At 44.9% G+C, this 21,010-nt stretch overlaps 1 protein-coding gene across 1 annotated transcript in view; it reads left to right on the top strand.

Annotated features, from left to right (window-relative positions):
• Nucleotides 1-434: 434 nt before the first annotated feature.
• MSH4 (mutS homolog 4) overlaps nucleotides 435-21,010 on the top strand; it is a 96,493-nt gene continuing 75,917 nt past the window's right edge. The window contains exons 1-4 of the mRNA XM_040360673.1: nucleotides 435-1,089; nucleotides 3,156-3,323; nucleotides 16,409-16,581; nucleotides 19,375-19,485. Of these exons, the coding sequence (XP_040216607.1) occupies nucleotides 528-1,089; nucleotides 3,156-3,323; nucleotides 16,409-16,581; nucleotides 19,375-19,485 (1,014 nt within the window). The 5' untranslated portion in view covers nucleotides 435-527. The remainder of the gene's footprint in view (nucleotides 1,090-3,155; nucleotides 3,324-16,408; nucleotides 16,582-19,374; nucleotides 19,486-21,010) is intronic.

Below are 21,010 nucleotides of genomic sequence, written 5' to 3'. Positions count from 1 at the left end.
AGGGGGCACTGATGGGTAATTATGGGTGGCAAGGATGGGCACTAATAGACACTGATGGGTGGCATTGCTGGGCATCACTGATCTGGCATTATGTATGAATAGTGCCCATTTGTGGGCACTGATTGGCATATATTTAGGGCATGTGCATGGCACCCCTGGTGGCCATGGTGGACGTAGATTTTGGCAGCACCCACATGTTGCTGTTAACTGCATTTGTCCCTCATTCTGAAGTTCAAATGTTGGGAGGTATGCAGTGGTCTTGTGACAAGTGACCACATTACAAGGGCAGGCTCCATGTTGTCACCATTCTGAGGGGAGTCATGCAGCCATTCCTGAGGAGTATATAGAAATACAGGACAAAAGTTGAAAACAAAGATTTTTATTATAACTATAATCGTGGTTTGGGCCTTGTACAGTGACTGAGGAATGTGTCTGTGAGGCGATAGGAGGGCGGCTCTCGCCTCACACCTCTGACTGAACTGCCGCCTTTTCCCGCCCTAGCGGGGTGACGTCATTACTGACCGGCCATGGACGGGTTCCCGGGGCCTCCTCACCCTACAGAGGGTCTCCCGGGTCCCTCACACGCCACACCGGGTGTCTCCACCCGCCCGCCACTCTTAAGCATCGCGCAGCCCGTAGGGGGCGTCTTCCGCTCCCCACACCACAGGCCCGCGTTTTCCGGGACGCCACGCCAGATTGCGGGTGTCTGCGGTACTCTGATGAGCCCTCGGGCGGGGTCACCGTACGCTGCACAGAGTACCTCCAGGGCCCCGAGCCCCATATCGGGTGTGTTTGTGACTCCACAGCCCGCAAGGGGTGTCTGGTATACTCCGCCCTGTACTGCAGGTGCTTTACACCCCAGGGCGGGAGTAACCGGGACGCCACACCCCAGAGCGGGTGTACTATGCCGCAAGTGGGCGGTGCCGGAGAGTTCAGGCTCTTCCTACTACTCTGGCCGGGAAACTCCTCCTCCATCTGGGCCCCTGAGGACCCCATCAACTCTAGTGACGCCTGGAGCCCATAGTCCCGCCCCGGGGCCCCACAGAACACCCACCACAGGGGCCAGCAACAGTGGAGAGCAGACCAGAGGTAAGAAACTGTGGGGTCACCAAGTGGTCTTATATAGAGATGAGCGGTCACCGTGATGTCATCAATAGAGATGAGGGGTCATCGTGATGTCATCAATAGAGATGAGGGGTCACCTTGATGTCATCAATAGAGATCTGGGGTCACCGTGATGTCATCAATAGAGATCTGGGGTCACCGTGATGTCATCAATAGAGATGTGGGGTCACCGTGATGTCATCAATAGAGATGTGGGGGCACTGTGATGTCATCAATAGAGATGAGGGGTCACTGTGATGTCATCAATAGAGATGTGGGGTCATCGTGATGTCATCAATAGAGATCTTGGGTCACCATGATGTCATCAATAGAGATCTGGGGTCACCGTGATGTCATCAATAGAGATGTGGGGTCACCGTGATGTCATCAATAGAGATGTGGGGTCACCGTGATGTCATCAATAGAGATGTGGGGGCACTGTGATGTCATCAATAGAGATGTGGGGTCACCGTGATGTCATCAATAGAGATCTGGGGTCACCATGATGTCATCAATAGAGATCTGGGGTCACTGTGATGTCATCAATAGAGATGTGGGGTCACCGTGATGTCATCAATAGAGATGTGGGGTCACCGTGATGTCATCAATAGAGATGTGGGGGCACTGTGATGTCATCAATAGAGATGAGGGGTCACTGTGATGTCATCAATAGAGATGTGGGGTCACCGTGATGTCATCAATAGAGATGTGGGGGCACTGTGATGTCATCAATAGAGATGAGGGGTCACTGTGATGTCATCAATAGAGATGTGGGGTCATCGTGATGTCATCAATAGAGATCTGGGGTCACCATGATGTCATCAATAGAGATCTGGGGTCACCGTGATGTCATCAATAGAGATGAGGGGTCACCGTGATGTCATCAATAGAGATGAGGGGTCACAATGATGTCATCAATAGAGATGAGGGGTCACTGTGATGTCATCAATAGAGATGTGGGGTCACTGTGATGTCATCAATAGAGATGTGGGGTCACCGTGATGTCATCAATAGAGATGTGGGGTCACAATGATGTCATCAATAGAGATGAGGGGTCACCGTGATGTCATCAATAGATATGAGGGGTCACAATGATGTCATCAATAGAGATGAGGGGTCACTGTGATGTCATCAATAGAGATGTGGGGTAACTGTGATGTCATCAATAGAGATGTGGGGTCACAATGATGTCATCAATAGAGATGAGGGGGTCACCGTGATGTCACCAATAAAGATAAGGGATCGCCGTGATGTCTGTGGGGGTCACCATGGTGTCCAGTTATAGAGATGTGGGGTCACCATGGTACCCAGTTATAGAGATGTGGGGTCACCATGGTGTCCAGTTATAGAGATGTGGGGTCACCATGGTACCCAGTTATAGAGATGTGGGGTCACCATGGTTTCCAGTTATAGAGATGTGGGGTCACCATGGAGTCCAGTTATAGAGATGTGGGGTCACCATGGTGTCCAGTTATAGAGATGTAGGGTCAACATGGTGTCTAGTTATAGAGATGTGGGGACACCATGGTGTCCAGATATAGAGAAGAGGGGTCACCATAGAGTCCAGTTATAGAGATGTGGGGACACCATGGTTTCCAGTTATAGAGATGTGGGGTCACCATGGAGTCCAGTTATAGAGATGTGGGGTCACCATGGAGTCCAGTTATAGAGATGTGGGGTCACCATGGTGTCCAGTTATAGAGATGTGGGGTCACCATGGAGTCCAGTTATAGAGATGTGGGGTCACCATGGAGTCCAGTTATAGAGATGTGGGGTCACCATGGTGTCCAGTTATAGAGATGTGGGGTCACCATGGAGTCCAGTTATAGAGATGTGGGGTCACCATGGAGTCCAGTTATAGAGATGTGGGGTCACCATGGTGTCTAGATATAGAGATGTGGGGTCACCATGGTGTCTAGATATAGAGATGTGGGGTCACCATGGTGTCCAGTTATAGAGATGTGGGGTCACCATGGTGTGCATATTTTGAGATGTAGAAATAAAAAGAGAAATGTCAACAAAAATGTTGTTTTCCTTATTTCCATTTATAGAATCCTATTTTGCGGACCAAAGTTCTGTTGCAGAGAATACAAGTGCCTTTCACTTTCCCTCGGTCTTGGGTTCTTCCAGGAAGGATTCCAGCTCTTCTAGTTGTGGAAGAGCAACAGGAGGATACTTCACCAAGTCTAAACTCCAGACTCCTGTTGCTGGCTATCCAGGTATTACATTTTTTACTCATGGTGTAGGCGGGGTCTATCCAGGTATTACATTTATTACACATGGTGTAAGGCGGGGTCTATCCAGGTATTACATTTTTTACTCATGGTGTAGGCGGGGTCTATCCAGGTATTACATTTATTACACATGGTGTAGGCGTGGTCTATCCAGGTATTACATTTATTACACATGGTGTAGGCAGGGTCTATCCAGGTATTACATTTATTACACATGGTGTAAGGAGGGGTCTATCCAGGTATTACATGTATTACTCATGGTGTAGGCGGGGTCTATCCAGGTATTACATTTATTACACATGGTGTAGGCGGGGTCTATCCAGGTATTACATTTATTACACATGGTGTAAGGAGGGGTCTATCCAGGTATTACATTTATTACTCATGGTGTAGGCGGGGTCTATCCAGGTATTACATGTATTACTCATGGTGTAGGCGGGGTCTATCCAGGTATTACATTTATTATTCATGGTGTAGGCGGGGTCTATCCAGGTATTACATTTATTACTCATGGTGTAAGGTGGGGTCTATCCAGGTATTACATTTATTACTCATGGTGTAGGCGGGGTCTATCCAGGTATTAACATTTATTACTCATGGTGTAAGGCGGGGTCTATCCAGGTATTACATTTATTACACATGGTGTAAGGAGGGGTCTATCCAGGTATTACATTTATTACTCATGGTGTAGGCGGGGTCTATCCAGGTATTACATGTATTACACATGGTGTAAGGAGGGGTCTATCCAGGTATTACATTTATTACACATGGTGTAGGCGGGGTCTATCCAGGTATTACATTATTACTCATGGTGTAGGCGGGGTCTATCCAGGTATTACATTTATTACTCATGGTGTAGGCGGGGTCTATCCAGGTATTACATTATTACTCATGGTGTAGGCGGGGTCTATCCAGGTATTACATTTATTACTCATGGTGTAGGCGGGGTCTATCCAGGTATTACATTTATTACACATGGTGTAAGGAGGGGTCTATCCAGGTATTACATTTATTACACATGGTGTAGGCGGAGTCTATCCAGGTATTACATTTATTACACATGGTGTAGGCGGGGTCTATCCAGGTATTACATTTATTACACATGGTGTAGGCGGGGTCTATCCAGGTATTACATTTATTACTCATGGTGTAAGGTGGGGTCTATCCAGGTATTACATTTATTACACATGGTGTAGGCGGGGTCTATCCAGGTATTACATTTATTACACATGGTGTAGGCGGGGTCTATCCAGGTATTACATTTATTACTCATGGTGTAGGCGGGGTCTATCCAGGTATTACATTATTACTCATGGTGTAGGCGGGGTCTATCCAGGTATTACATTTATTACTCATGGTGTAGGCGGGGTCTATCCAGGTATTACATTTATTACACATGGTGTAAGGAGGGGTCTATCCAGGTATTACATTTATTACACATGGTGTAGGCGGGGTCTATCCAGGTATTACATTTATTACTCATGGTGTAAGGCGGGGTCTATCCAGGTATTACATTTATTACACATGGTGTAGGCGGGGTCTATCCAGGTATTACATTTATTACACATGGTGTAGGCGGGGTCTATCCAGGTATTACATTTATTACTCATGGTGTAGGCGGGGTCTATCCAGGTATTACATTTATTACTCATGGTGTAGGCGGGGTCTATCCAGGTATTACATTTATTACATATGGTGTAAGGCGGGGTCTATCCAGGTATTACATTTATTACACATGGTGTAAGGCGGGGTCTATCCAGGTATTACATGTATTACTCATGGTGTAAGGCGGGGTCTATCCAGGTATTATATTTATTACTCATGGTGTAGGCGGGGTCTATCCAGGTATTACATGTATTACTCATGGTGTAGGCGGGGTCTATCCAGGTATTACATTTATTACTCATGGTGTAAGGCGGGGTCTATCCAGGTATTACATTTATTACACATGGTGTAGGCGGGGTCTATCCAGGTATTACATTTATTACTCATGGTGTAGGCGGGGTCTATCCAGGTATTACATTTATTACTCATGGTGTAAGGCGGGGTCTATCCAGGTATTACATTTATTACTCATGGTGTAAGGCGGGGTCTATCCAGGTATTACATGTATTACTCATGGTGTAAGGCGGGGTCTATCCAGGTATTACATTTATTACACATGGTGTAAGGCGGGGTCTATCCAGGTATTACATTTATTACTCATAGTGTAGGCGGGGTCTATCCAGGTATTACATTTATTACACATGGTGTAAGGAGGGGTCTATCCAGGTATTACATTTATTACACATGGTGTAGGCAGGGTCTATCCAGGTATTACTTTTATTACACATGGTGTAGGCGGGGTCTATCCAGGTATTACATTTATTACTCATGGTGTAGGCGGGGTCTATCCAGGTATTACATTTATTACACATGGTGTAGGCGGGGTCTATCCAGGTATTACATTTATTACTCATGGTGTAGGCGGGGTCTCTCCAGGTATTACATTTATTACTCATGGTGTAAGGCGGGGTCTATCCAGGTATTACATTTATTACACATGGTGTAAGGCGGGGTCTATCCAGGTATTACATTTATTACACATGGTGTAAGGCGGGGTCTATCCAGCTATTACATTTATTACCCATGGTGTAAGGCGGGGTCTATCCAGGTATTACATTTATTACACATGGTGTAGGCGGGGTCTATCCAGGTATTACATTTATTACACATGGTGTAGGCGGGGTCTATCCAGGTATTACATTTATTACACATGGTGTAAGGCGGGGTCTATCCAGGTATTACATTTATTACACATGGTGTAAGGCGGGGTCTATCCAGGTATTACATTTATTACTCATGGTGTAAGGCGGGGTTTATCCAGGTATTACATTTATTACACATGGTGTAAGGCGGGGTCTATCCAGGTATTACATTTATTACACATGGTGTAAGGCGGGGTCTATCCAGCTATTACATTTATTACACATGGTGTAAGGCGGGGTCTATCCAGGTATTACATTTATTACACATGGTGTAGGCGGGGTCTATCCAGGTATTACATTTATTACACATGGTGTAAGGCGGGGTCTATCCAGGTATTACATTTATTACTCATGGTGTAAGGCGGGGTCTATCCAGGTATTACATTTATTACTCATGGTGTAAGGCGGGGTCTATCCAGGTATTACATTTATTACTCATGGTGTAAGGCGGGGTCTATCCAGGTATTACATTTATTACACATGGTGTAAGGCGGGGTCTATCCAGGTATTACATTTATTTCTCATGGTGTAGGCGGGGTCTATCCAGGTATTACATTTATTACACATGGTGTAGGCGGGGTCTATCCAGGTATTACATTTATTACACATGGTGTAGGCGGGGTCTATCCAGGTATTACATTTATTACACATGGTGTAAGGCGGGGTCTATCCAGGTATTACATTTATTACACATGGTGTAGGCGGGGTCTATCCAGGTATTACATTTATTACACATGGTGTAGGCGGGGTCTATCCAGGTATTACATTTATTACACATGGTGTAGGCGGGGTCTATCCAGGTATTACATTTATTACACATGGTGTAAGGCGGGGTCTATCCAGGTATTACATTTATTACACATGGTGTAGGCGGGGTCTATCCAGGTATTACATTTATTACACATGGTGTAGGCGGGGTCTATCCAGGTATTACATTTATTACTCATGGTGTAGGCGGGGTCTATCCAGGTATTACATTTATTACACATGGTGTAGGCGGGGTCTATCCAGGTATTACATTTATTACACATGGTGTAAGGCGGGGTCTATCCAGGTATTACATTTATTACACATGGTGTAGGCGGGGTCTATCCAGGTATTACATTTATTACACATGGTGTAGGCGGGGTCTATCCAGGTATTACATTTATTACACATGGTGTAGGCGGGGTCTATCCAGGTATTACATTTATTACACATGGTGTAGGCGGGGTCTATCCAGGTATTACATTATTACTCATGGTGTAGGCGGGGTCTATCCAGGTATTACATTTATTACTCATGGTGTAGGCGGGGTCTATCCAGGTATTACATTTATTACACATGGTGTAAGGAGGGGTCTATCCAGGTATTACATTTATTACACATGGTGTAGGCGGGGTCTATCCAGGTATTACATTTATTACTCATGGTGTAAGGTGGGGTCTATCCAGGTATTACATTTATTACACATGGTGTAGGCGGGGTCTATCCAGGTATTACATTTATTACACATGGTGTAGGCGGGGTCTATCCAGGTATTACATTTATTACTCATGGTGTAGGCGGGGTCTATCCAGGTATTACATTATTACTCATGGTGTAGGCGGGGTCTATCCAGGTATTACATTTATTACTCATGGTGTAGGCGGGGTCTATCCAGGTATTACATTTATTACACATGGTGTAAGGAGGGGTCTATCCAGGTATTACATTTATTACACATGGTGTAGGCGGGGTCTATCCAGGTATTACATTTATTACTCATGGTGTAAGGTGGGGTCTATCCAGGTATTACATTTATTACACATGGTGTAGGCGGGGTCTATCCAGGTATTACATTTATTACACATGGTGTAGGCGGGGTCTATCCAGGTATTACATTTATTACTCATGGTGTAGGCGGGGTCTATCCAGGTATTACATTTATTACTCATGGTGTAGGCGGGGTCTATCCAGGTATTACATTTATTACATATGGTGTAAGGCGGGGTCTATCCAGGTATTACATTTATTACACATGGTGTAGGCGGGGTCTATCCAGGTATTACATTTATTACACATGGTGTAAGGCGGGGTCTATCCAGGTATTACATGTATTACTCATGGTGTAAGGCGGGGTCTATCCAGGTATTATATTTATTACTCATGGTGTAGGCGGGGTCTATCCAGGTATGACATGTATTACTCATGGTGTAGGCGGGGTCTATCCAGGTATTACATTTATTACTCATGGTGTAAGGCGGGGTCTATCCAGGTATTACATTTATTACACATGGTGTAGGCGGGGTCTATCCAGGTATTACATGTATTACTCATGGTGTAGGCGGGGTCTATCCAGGTATTACATTTATTACTCATGGTGTAGGCGGGGTCTATCCAGGTATTACATTTATTACTCATGGTGTAAGGCGGGGTCTATCCAGGTATTACATTTATTACTCATGGTGTAAGGCGGGGTCTATCCAGGTATTACATGTATTACTCATGGTGTAAGGCGGGGTCTATCCAGGTATTACATTTATTACACATGGTGTAAGGCGGGGTCTATCCAGGTATTACATTTATTACTCATAGTGTAGGCGGGGTCTATCCAGGTATTACATTTATTACACATGGTGTAAGGAGGGGTCTATCCAGGTATTACATTTATTACACATGGTGTAAGGCGGGGTCTATCCAGGTATTACTTTTATTACACATGGTGTAGGCGGGGTCTATCCAGGTATTACATTTATTACTCATGGTGTAGGCGGGGTCTATCCAGGTATTACATTTATTACACATGGTGTAGGCGGGGTCTATCCAGGTATTACATTTATTACACATGGTGTAGGCGGGGTCTCTCCAGGTAATTCATTTATTACTCATGGTGTAAGGCGGGGTCTATCCAGGTATTACATTTATTACACATGGTGTAAGGCGGGGTCTATCCAGGTATTACATTTATTACACATGGTGTAAGGCGGGGTCTATCCAGCTATTACATTTATTACCCATGGTGTAAGGCGGGGTCTATCCAGGTATTACATTTATTACACATGGTGTAGGCGGGGTCTATCCAGGTATTACATTTATTACACATGGTGTAGGCGGGGTCTATCCAGGTATTACATTTATTACACATGGTGTAAGGCGGGGTCTATCCAGGTATTACATTTATTACACATGGTGTAAGGCGGGGTCTATCCAGGTATTACATTTATTACACATGGTGTAGGCGGGGTCTATCCAGGTATTACATTTATTACTCATGGTGTAGGCGGGGTCTATCCAGGTATTACATTATTACTCATGGTGTAGGCGGGGTCTATCCAGGTATTACATTTATTACTCATGGTGTAGGCGGGGTCTATCCAGGTATTACATTTATTACACATGGTGTAAGGAGGGGTCTATCCAGGTATTACATTTATTACACATGGTGTAGGCGGGGTCTATCCAGGTATTACATTTATTACTCATGGTGTAAGGTGGGGTCTATCCAGGTATTACATTTATTACACATGGTGTAGGCGGGGTCTATCCAGGTATTACATTTATTACACATGGTGTAGGCGGGGTCTATCCAGGTATTACATTTATTACTCATGGTGTAGGCGGGGTCTATCCAGGTATTACATTTATTACTCATGGTGTAGGCGGGGTCTATCCAGGTATTACATTTATTACATATGGTGTAAGGCGGGGTCTATCCAGGTATTACATTTATTACACATGGTGTAGGCGGGGTCTATCCAGGTATTACATTTATTACACATGGTGTAGGCGGGGTCTATCCAGGTATTACATTTATTACTCATGGTGTAGGCGGGGTCTATCCAGGTATTACATGTATTACTCATGGTGTAAGGCGGGGTCTATCCAGGTATTATATTTATTACTCATGGTGTAGGCGGGGTCTATCCAGGTATTACATGTATTACTCATGGTGTAGGCGGGGTCTATCCAGGTATTACATTTATTACTCATGGTGTAAGGCGGGGTCTATCCAGGTATTACATTTATTACACATGGTGTAGGCGGGGTCTATCCAGGTATTACATTTATTACTCATGGTGTAGGCGGGGTCTATCCAGGTATTACATTTATTACTCATGGTGTAAGGCGGGGTCTATCCAGGTATTACATTTATTACTCATGGTGTAAGGCGGGGTCTATCCAGGTATTACATGTATTACTCATGGTGTAAGGCGGGGTCTATCCAGGTATTACATTTATTACACATGGTGTAAGGCGGGGTCTATCCAGGTATTACATTTATTACTCATAGTGTAGGCGGGGTCTATCCAGGTATTACATTTATTACACATGGTGTAAGGAGGGGTCTATCCAGGTATTACATTTATTACACATGGTGTAGGCAGGGTCTATCCAGGTATTACTTTTATTACACATGGTGTAGGCTGGGTCTATCCAGGTATTACATTTATTACTCATGGTGTAGGCGGGGTCTATCCAGGTATTACATTTATTACACATGGTGTAGGCGGGGTCTATCCAGGTATTACATTTATTACTCATGGTGTAGGCGGGGTCTCTCCAGGTATTACATTTATTACTCATGGTGTAAGGCGGGGTCTATCCAGGTATTACATTTATTACACATGGTGTAAGGCGGGGTCTATCCAGGTATTACATTTATTACACATGGTGTAAGGCGGGGTCTATCCAGCTATTACATTTATTACCCATGGTGTAAGGCGGGGTCTATCCAGGTATTACATTTATTACACATGGTGTAGGCGGGGTCTATCCAGGTATTACATTTATTACACATGGTGTAGGCGGGGTCTATCCAGGTATTACATTTATTACACATGGTGTAAGGCGGGGTCTATCCAGGTATTACATTTATTACACATGGTGTAAGGCGGGGTCTATCCAGGTATTACATTTATTACTCATGGTGTAAGGCGGGGTTTATCCAGGTATTACATTTATTACACATGGTGTAAGGCGGGGTCTATCCAGGTATTACATTTATTACACATGGTGTAAGGCGGGGTCTATCCAGCTATTACATTTATTACACATGGTGTAAGGCGGGGTCTATCCAGGTATTACATTTATTACACATGGTGTAGGCGGGGTCTATCCAGGTATTACATTTATTACACATGGTGTAAGGCGGGGTCTATCCAGGTATTACATTTATTACTCATGGTGTAAGGCGGGGTCTATCCAGGTATTACATTTATTACTCATGGTGTAAGGCGGGGTCTATCCAGGTATTACATTTATTACTCATGGTGTAAGGCGGGGTCTATCCAGGTATTACATTTATTACACATGGTGTAAGGCGGGGTCTATCCAGGTATTACATTTATTTCTCATGGTGTAGGCGGGGTCTATCCAGGTATTACATTTATTACACATGGTGTAGGCGGGGTCTATCCAGGTATTACATTTATTACACATGGTGTAGGCGGGGTCTATCCAGGTATTACATTTATTACACATGGTGTAAGGCGGGGTCTATCCAGGTATTACATTTATTACACATGGTGTAGGCGGGGTCTATCCAGGTATTACATTTATTACACATGGTGTAGGCGGGGTCTATCCAGGTATTACATTTATTACACATGGTGTAGGCGGGGTCTATCCAGGTATTACATTTATTACACATGGTGTAAGGCGGGGTCTATCCAGGTATTACATTTATTACACATGGTGTAGGCGGGGTCTATCCAGGTATTACATTTATTACACATGGTGTAGGCGGGGTCTATCCAGGTATTACATTTATTACTCATGGTGTAGGCGGGGTCTATCCAGGTATTACATTTATTACACATGGTGTAGGCGGGGTCTATCCAGGTATTACATTTATTACACATGGTGTAAGGCGGGGTCTATCCAGGTATTACATTTATTACACATGGTGTAGGCGGGGTCTATCCAGGTATTACATTTATTACACATGGTGTAGGCGGGGTCTATCCAGGTATTACATTTATTACACATGGTGTAGGCGGGGTCTATCCAGGTATTACATTTATTACACATGGTGTAGGCGGGGTCTATCCAGGTATTACATTATTACTCATGGTGTAGGCGGGGTCTATCCAGGTATTACATTTATTACTCATGGTGTAGGCGGGGTCTATCCAGGTATTACATTTATTACACATGGTGTAAGGAGGGGTCTATCCAGGTATTACATTTATTACACATGGTGTAGGCGGGGTCTATCCAGGTATTACATTTATTACTCATGGTGTAAGGTGGGGTCTATCCAGGTATTACATTTATTACACATGGTGTAGGCGGGGTCTATCCAGGTATTACATTTATTACACATGGTGTAGGCGGGGTCTATCCAGGTATTACATTTATTACTCATGGTGTAGGCGGGGTCTATCCAGGTATTACATTATTACTCATGGTGTAGGCGGGGTCTATCCAGGTATTACATTTATTACTCATGGTGTAGGCGGGGTCTATCCAGGTATTACATTTATTACACATGGTGTAAGGAGGGGTCTATCCAGGTATTACATTTATTACACATGGTGTAGGCGGGGTCTATCCAGGTATTACATTTATTACTCATGGTGTAAGGCGGGGTCTATCCAGGTATTACATTTATTACACATGGTGTAGGCGGGGTCTATCCAGGTATTACATTTATTACACATGGTGTAGGCGGGGTCTATCCAGGTATTACATTTATTACTCATGGTGTAGGCGGGGTCTATCCAGGTATTACATTTATTACTCATGGTGTAGGCGGGGTCTATCCAGGTATTACATTTATTACATATGGTGTAAGGCGGGGTCTATCCAGGTATTACATTTATTACACATGGTGTAGGCGGGGTCTATCCAGGTATTACATTTATTACACATGGTGTAAGGCGGGGTCTATCCAGGTATTACATGTATTACTCATGGTGTAAGGCGGGGTCTATCCAGGTATTATATTTATTACTCATGGTGTAGGCGGGGTCTATCCAGGTATGACATGTATTACTCATGGTGTAGGCGGGGTCTATCCAGGTATTACATTTATTACTCATGGTGTAAGGCGGGGTCTATCCAGGTATTACATTTATTACACATGGTGTAGGCGGGGTCTATCCAGGTATTACATGTATTACTCATGGTGTAGGCGGGGTCTATCCAGGTATTACATTTATTACTCATGGTGTAGGCGGGGTCTATCCAGGTATTACATTTATTACTCATGGTGTAAGGCGGGGTCTATCCAGGTATTACATTTATTACTCATGGTGTAAGGCGGGGTCTATCCAGGTATTACATTTATTACTCATGGTGTAAGGCGGGGTCTATCCAGGTATTACATTTATTACACATGGTGTAAGGCGGGGTCTATCCAGGTATTACATTTATTACTCATAGTGTAGGCGGGGTCTATCCAGGTATTACATTTATTACACATGGTGTAAGGAGGGGTCTATCCAGGTATTACATTTATTACACATGGTGTAAGGCGGGGTCTATCCAGGTATTACTTTTATTACACATGGTGTAGGCGGGGTCTATCCAGGTATTACATTTATTACTCATGGTGTAGGCGGGGTCTATCCAGGTATTACATTTATTACACATGGTGTAGGCGGGGTCTATCCAGGTATTACATTTATTACACATGGTGTAGGCGGGGTCTCTCCAGGTAATTCATTTATTACTCATGGTGTAAGGCGGGGTCTATCCAGGTATTACATTTATTACACATGGTGTAAGGCGGGGTCTATCCAGGTATTACATTTATTACACATGGTGTAAGGCGGGGTCTATCCAGCTATTACATTTATTACCCATGGTGTAAGGCGGGGTCTATCCAGGTATTACATTTATTACACATGGTGTAGGCGGGGTCTATCCAGGTATTACATTTATTACACATGGTGTAGGCGGGGTCTATCCAGGTATTACATTTATTACACATGGTGTAAGGCGGGGTCTATCCAGGTATTACATTTATTACACATGGTGTAAGGCGGGGTCTATCCAGGTATTACATTTATTTCTCATGGTGTAGGCGGGGTCTATCCAGGTATTACATTTATTACACATGGTGTAGGCGGGGTCTATCCAGGTATTACATTTATTACTCATGGTGTAAGGAGGGGTCTATCCAGGTATTACATTTATTACTCATGGTGTAAGGCGGGGTCTATCCAGGTATTACATTTATTACACATGGTGTAAGCGGGGTCTATCCAGGTATTACATTTATTACTCATGGTGTAAGGCTGGGTCTATCCAGGTATTACATTTATTACACATGGTGTAGGCGGGGTCTATCCAGGTATTACATTTATTACACATGGTGTAGGCGGGGTCTATCCAGGTATTACATTTATTACTCATGGTGTAAGGCGGGGTCTATCCAGGTATTACATTTATTACACATGGTGTAAGGCGGGGTCTATCCAGGTATTACATTTATTTCTCATGGTGTAGGCGGGGTCTATCCAGGTATTACATTTATTACACATGGTGTAGGCGGGGTCTATCCAGGTATTACATTTATTACACATGGTGTAGGCGGGGTCTATCCAGGTATTACATTTATTACACATGGTGTAGGCGGGGTCTATCCAGGTATTACATTTATTACACATGGTGTAGGCGGGGTCTATCCAGGTATTACATTTATTACACATGGTGTAGGCGGGGTCTATCCAGGTATTACATTTATTACACATGGTGTAGGCGGGGTCTATCCAGGTATTACATTTATTACACATGGTGTAAGGCGGGTGACAAACCTTTTGACCTTTTTGGGCCACATTGGAAGAAGAGGAATTTGATTGGGCCACATATAAATACACAAACAATAAGGATAGCCGATGAGCAGAAAAAAATCGAGCACGAAGTTCCCCTTATTATTTTGTGTCTTTTTATATATTTTCAATTACTTTTTTTTTCATTTTCTCAGTCATCTTGCTGTTTCCAAGTTTTGTATAATTTTCCACTGATCTGAGTGTCATAGATAATTTTTATACACGACAAGTTGTCGGCCCCTAGAAACACACTGACCTAATTTAACTGCCATTATGCGCAGGTGGCCTCAGGGCACAATCTGTGCATGCAGTAGGGTTTTATAAGTACAAGTGACCATTACCAGTAGAGTGTTCCTACAATGTCATATATTTCTGGCAATACTAGATATAGAGAAGCAGGTGACTGAAAAACTCAGTGACTGGACACCCTTCCATTGTATGAGTCGCATGAAGCAATTGTAAAATGTACAGTGCATCCGCAAAGTATTCACAGCGCTTCACTTTTTCCACATTTTATGTTACAGACGTATTCCAAAATGGACTAAGTTCATTATTTTCCTCAACATTTTTCAAACAATACCCCATAATGACAACGTGAAAGAAGTTTGTTTGAAATCTTTGCAAATGTATTAAAAATAAAAAAAATCCTATGTACATTCACTTTTACTTTTTACTTGAGAATATAGGCCCAGATTCACAAAAGAGATACGACGGCGTTTCACAATCACAATCGCGGCGTTTTGTCGCCGCAAATCACGGTACAAAACACCGCAATTTGCGGGACAAAATGCTGCGATTAGGTACGCCAAGGTGTGAATGCAGCCTTAGGGTCTTCTTAACTATGCGACTGATTCATAGAATCAGTTACGCATAGCTAGCCCTAAAATCCGACAGGTGTAATTGTTTTATACTGTCGGATCTTAGGATGCAATACCTCGGCCGCCGTTGGGGGGAGTTTGCGCCGTAAACCAGCGTCGGGTATGCAAATTAGTAGTTATGGCGATCCATGACGGTTTTTCGCGTTCGCTACGTCGCAGCTAGTCTAGATTCCCGTCGCAAAGTTAGTCGTCGTTTTTGCTGCCCTAACTTTACACAGCACACGTATGTGCTGTATAAAGTATGGCCGTCGTTCCCGGGTCGAAATTTGAATTTTTTTTGATCTTGCGTAAGACGTCCGGGAATACGAAAGTACGCTACGCACGTTGCCGTTCGAAAAAATGACGTCACTTCGCGCAAAGCACGGCGGATATTTCAAAACGGAGCATGCGCAGTAGGTTCAGCGCGGGAGCGCGCCTAATTTAAATGGCACACGCCCCTTTGAATTACGCAGGCTTACGCCGGAGGCCGCCAGCGTAAGTTTTCATGCAAGTGCTTTGAGAATCAGGCACTTGCGATGAAAACTTGCGGCGGTGTAACGTATCTACGATATGTTACGCCGCCGCGATTCTACGTGAATCTGGGCCATACTGTATATGGGGGAGGAGCTGTTTGGTATATGGCACGTTATCTGGGTTTGCTGACTTAGCTCTGTGTTTGAATCACTCGATTATTCCTTTTATATTTAATACTAATCTTTATACTCCAGTGACAACATCATCTACGTCCGCTCAGTCCACGGCTCAGTCTACAGCCTCTGTCATTGTAGCGGTAGCGGAAGGAAGAGGACTTGCCAGTGGAGAAATAGGAATGGCTAGTTTGGATCTGAAAAACCCTGATGTTGTCTTATCTCAGTTTGCAGACAGCTCCACATATGTCAAGGTAACAGTACATTTAACATTTAGCCTAAGTTTACACTTGTGCGATGCGGGAACCAGCGTGATTACAGCGCCGGTTCCCGCAGGCAGTTCACACTGTCCTCTGCGAACCGCTGGGGGTGTCAATACATTGTTAATGACACCCCCAGATAGGTTCACAGATCGCAGTGCGAACTGTGAACTCGCACAGGAATCGGATCACATAGGTGAGAACACCCATGCAAACCAATTCCAGTCCAGGACAAAAAAAGTCCCTGCACTGTTTTCGTGCAAATCCAATGCAAGTTCAACCATCAACGATCGGCACCTGCAGTGCGGGTGCGAATCACGTGCGATGTCTGTGTTTGCACTAGTGTAATCCTGGGCTAAGGGATTCCAAAGTCAAATGAGAAACAATGGCCCAGATTCTCAAAAGAGATACGACGGCGCATCTCCAGATACGCCGTCGTATCTCTGCCTAGCGCCGTCGTATCTATGCGACTGATTCTTAGAATCAGTTACGCATAGATATTCAATAGATTCGACAGGCGTAAGTCTCTTACACCATCGGATCTTAACTGCAATTTTTTTTCTGCCCGCTAGGTGGCGCTTCCGTCGTTTTCCCCGTCGAGTATGCAAATTAGCTAGATACGCAAATTCCCGAACGTACGCGTGGCCGACGCAGTAAAGTTACGACGTTTACGGTAGGCTTTTCTCTGCATAAAGTTGCCCCTGGGTATTTGAGGCGCAGCCAATGTTAAGTATGGCCGTCGTTCCCGCGTCGAAAATTTAAAAATTTACGTTGTTTGCGTAAGTCGTCCGTGAATGGTGCTGGACGTAATTTACGTCCACGTCAAAACCAATGACGTCCTTGCGACGTCATTTAGAGCAATGCACGCCGGGAAATTTTAGGGACGGCGCATGCGCAGTTCGTTCGGCTCGGGGACGCGCTTCATTTAAATGAAACACGCCCACTACCCGCCGAATTTGAATTCCGCCAGGTGATTTACGTTACGCCGCCGCAACTTTACACGCAAGTGCTTTGTGAATAAAGCACTTGCCTGAAAAACTTGCGGCGGCGTAACGTAAATGAGATACGTTACGCCCGCACAGAGATACGCCGATCTCTGTGAATCTGGGCCAATATGTGCGTCCAATGTATGCTGTGTACGAGGATAATTTATATCGCGATCAGTTCATAAAAACAATTGCTGACCATCGGTTCTGCTGCATCTTTGTCTTCTAGCAAGAATGTTAAGCTGAAAATACAGTTATTAAAACCATGCATATTTGGCCTGGCCTAAAGCAGATCTTCACTTTCTTTTAAAAGTTTCTTTCATCTGCATTCTTATCCAACGTTTTGTAATGTTTGGATATTGTATTTTTTTTTTCCATAAATACCTTTTTTTTTTTATAGCCAACTCTGCTTGTGGCCACCTAGGCAAATTACATCACTGTTCGTGTCCCATAGACTCCTCGGCTTGTGACATACTTTGCGCTGTGCAATGTGGTTACTGCGCGTGTGTGAAATCAGGATGTACATGCTGGGTAGCCAGGGCTGGCCCTACCACTAGGCAAACTAGGCGGCCGTCTAGAGCACACTGGGGCGCAGTTATGGCATGTTCTAACAAGACAGCAGCATGTACAGAAAACGGATCCCCTGCAGCTGCTTAATGCCATCTTCTCCTCCTCTCCCTTCCACAGGCATTCAGCGGCTGCAGATGGAAAATGGAGGAGATCGGATTGTCTATATGCCGCCCCTCCTGTCCAGGTCTTGCTGTCATACTGTGATCTTCCAGTTCCTCTTTTTCATCTCTTCGGGCCCTTCTTTGATCTCTCCCGACCCCACTTTAATTTGTCCTGGCCCCATTGTTTCCTCTCTTTCGACCCCACTTTGATCTCTCCCGACCCCACTTTGATCGATCTTGGCCCCGCTGCTTCTTCTCTCCCGGCCCCACTTTGATCTCTCCCAGCCCCGTTGTTTTCTCTCTCCCGGCCCCGTTGTTTTCTCGCTCTCAGCCCCACTGTTTCCTCTCTCCCAACCCCTCTTTGATCTCTCTCGGCCCCGTTGTTTCCTCTCTCTCGGCCCCGTTGTTTCCTCTCTCCCGACCCCATTGTTTCCTCTCTCTCAACCCCGCTTTGATCTATCCCGGCCCCGCCGTTTCCTCTCTCCCAACCCCTCTTTGATCTCTCCTGGCCCCATTGATTCCTCGCTCTGTGCCCCGTTGTTTCCTCTCTCCCAACCCCTCTTTGATCTCTCCCGGCCCCGTTGTTTCCTCGCTCTCTGCACCGTTGTTTCCTCTCTCCCAACCCCTCTTTGATCTCTCCCGGCCCCGTTGTTTCCTCGCTCTCTGCACCGTTGTTTCCTCTCTCCCAACCCCTCTTTGATCTCTCCCGGCCCGGTTGTTTACTCACTCTCGGCCCCGTTGTTTCCTCTCTCCGACCCCATTGTTTCCTCTCTCTCGACCCCGCCGTTTCCTCTCTCCCGGCCCCACTATTTCTTGTCTCTCGGCCCGCTGTTTCCTCTCTTCCAACCCCTCTTTGATCTCTCCCAGCCCCGTTGTTTCCTCTCTCCTGGCCCCACTGTTTCTTATCTCTCGGCCCCCCTTGTCCCCCCTGCAGCTCTGTTGGCTTCCCTCCTCTCCTCCTACACCAGCTTTTGTGGGGGATCTGTCAGGATGGAGAGCAGGGAAACTACATTAAAATGCTGAACAATTTCCAAAGTGTTGAAAGCGATGCTTAACAACCCAAACAATGTATTTTTTTAACATTATGTTTGCAGACTGTGGCTCCTCTTTAATGCTTTATTATATTCTAGGTTATAACAAAGCTTCAGATTCTAGCACCAAAAGAGATATTGATGTCAAACACGGCCTGTGAAGGTGGTAAAACAACAGAACTGTCTCGTTTGATCACTGAAAACTTTAAGGTACGTATTTTTGAGTGTTTGTACCATCAGTTCTGCATCTGCATTTGCTGAGTCATCAAACTGACCTCCAGCCTTCCCTTCAGTCTTGCACATTTATACATCCTCCTCTCCTGTACTGAAATCACTTATTCTGAGTTGACTGCACACTTAGAGCTTCTTCCGGCTTGCTTCTTTCATTCATTGGATAGAAAGTATATGTTTACCTTTTATAACATATTACATGTTACCCCCATATGCAGGGTGTAACATGTAACATGTTATGAATGCACTGGCCCCCTAGCCCCTCCCTGATCCATGACAGCAGACCAGGATCTTCTTCCTTTGCCTACTGCCACAATTCAAAAAAGACGCTCGGCTGCGTCACTCATTCGAAGTCCTCTGTGAATAAAAAATGACAAGACTTTGTGGCTGTCGGTTTGTTGTTTTAAATGAACTACCACTGTAAGCTCTGTGGTATTTCATTGAGTCTTCCTTAACAGAATCGACTTCCTCTTAAGAGGTACAAGCAAGCCGATACACCTGCTGATTGCTGGTGCAATGCTTTCCAGACTCCTGCAACAAAAATTATTAAACAAACATTTATTTTACCTGCAAAAAAATGTGCATTTATTATTTTTTGTCAAAAGGTGAACTTATCTTTTAAGTTCTTTCAACCATGGATGCTCAGCATCACACATGGGAGTTGCCTAGGGTAGTATTCTTGCAAATACAGCCTGCCTAGGAAAGACCACTTCTCCAGACTGACATCCAACCATCAAGGCATTTTGACATTCGTATAACTCCTCCCAAGACTCGGCCCACTTCATGGAAGCTTTAGTACAGCTTTCCATCCAACCACCCACAGAGGAGAGCATGTTTTGTCCACTCTGCATAAGTGCAGACGGGAGACATAAATCACACTCGGTGCTTTGAATTGAGGCAGTTACACACTGGAAGGATATTCCGTGTTCATTTCAGAGGTTTACACTCACTTTAACTTATTAGACCCTGAAAACTTAAATGTGGAATCATCACTGTCCAATGCCAAACACGACCCAATCCATTACTTGCTGCCTAAACCCACTGGCCCAGATTCAAGTAGAATTGCGCTTTATTTGCGCAGGCACAGGGCAACGATTTTGCCCTGCGCCCACGCAAATATTTTGCGCTGCCCTCGATTCACGGAGCAGTAGCTCCGTAAATTGCGAGGGCGCGCCGGCAAAATTGCCCGGCGTAAGCGCGTGCAATGTAAATGATCCCGCCGGGGGCGGGAATCATTTAAATTAGGCGCGTTCCCGCGCCAATCGTAAAGCGCATGCGCCGTCGGGAAACTTTCCCGACGTGCATTGCGGCAAATGACGTCGCAAGGACGTCATTTGCTTCAAAGTGAACGTGAATGGCGTCCAGCGCCATTCACGATCCACTTACGCAAACGACGTAAAATTTAAACGTCGCGACGCGGGAACGTGGCTAACCTATAGCATTGGCTGCGCCTGCTATTAGGATGTGTAACGTTACGCGAAACCCGACGTATGCAAACTACGTA

Source organism: Rana temporaria, chromosome 7, assembly GCF_905171775.1.
Source record: "Rana temporaria chromosome 7, aRanTem1.1, whole genome shotgun sequence".
NCBI lineage: Eukaryota > Metazoa > Chordata > Amphibia > Anura > Ranidae > Rana > Rana temporaria.
Note: the sequence above shows the minus strand (reverse complement) of the source record. Positions and strands in the feature narration are given on the sequence as shown.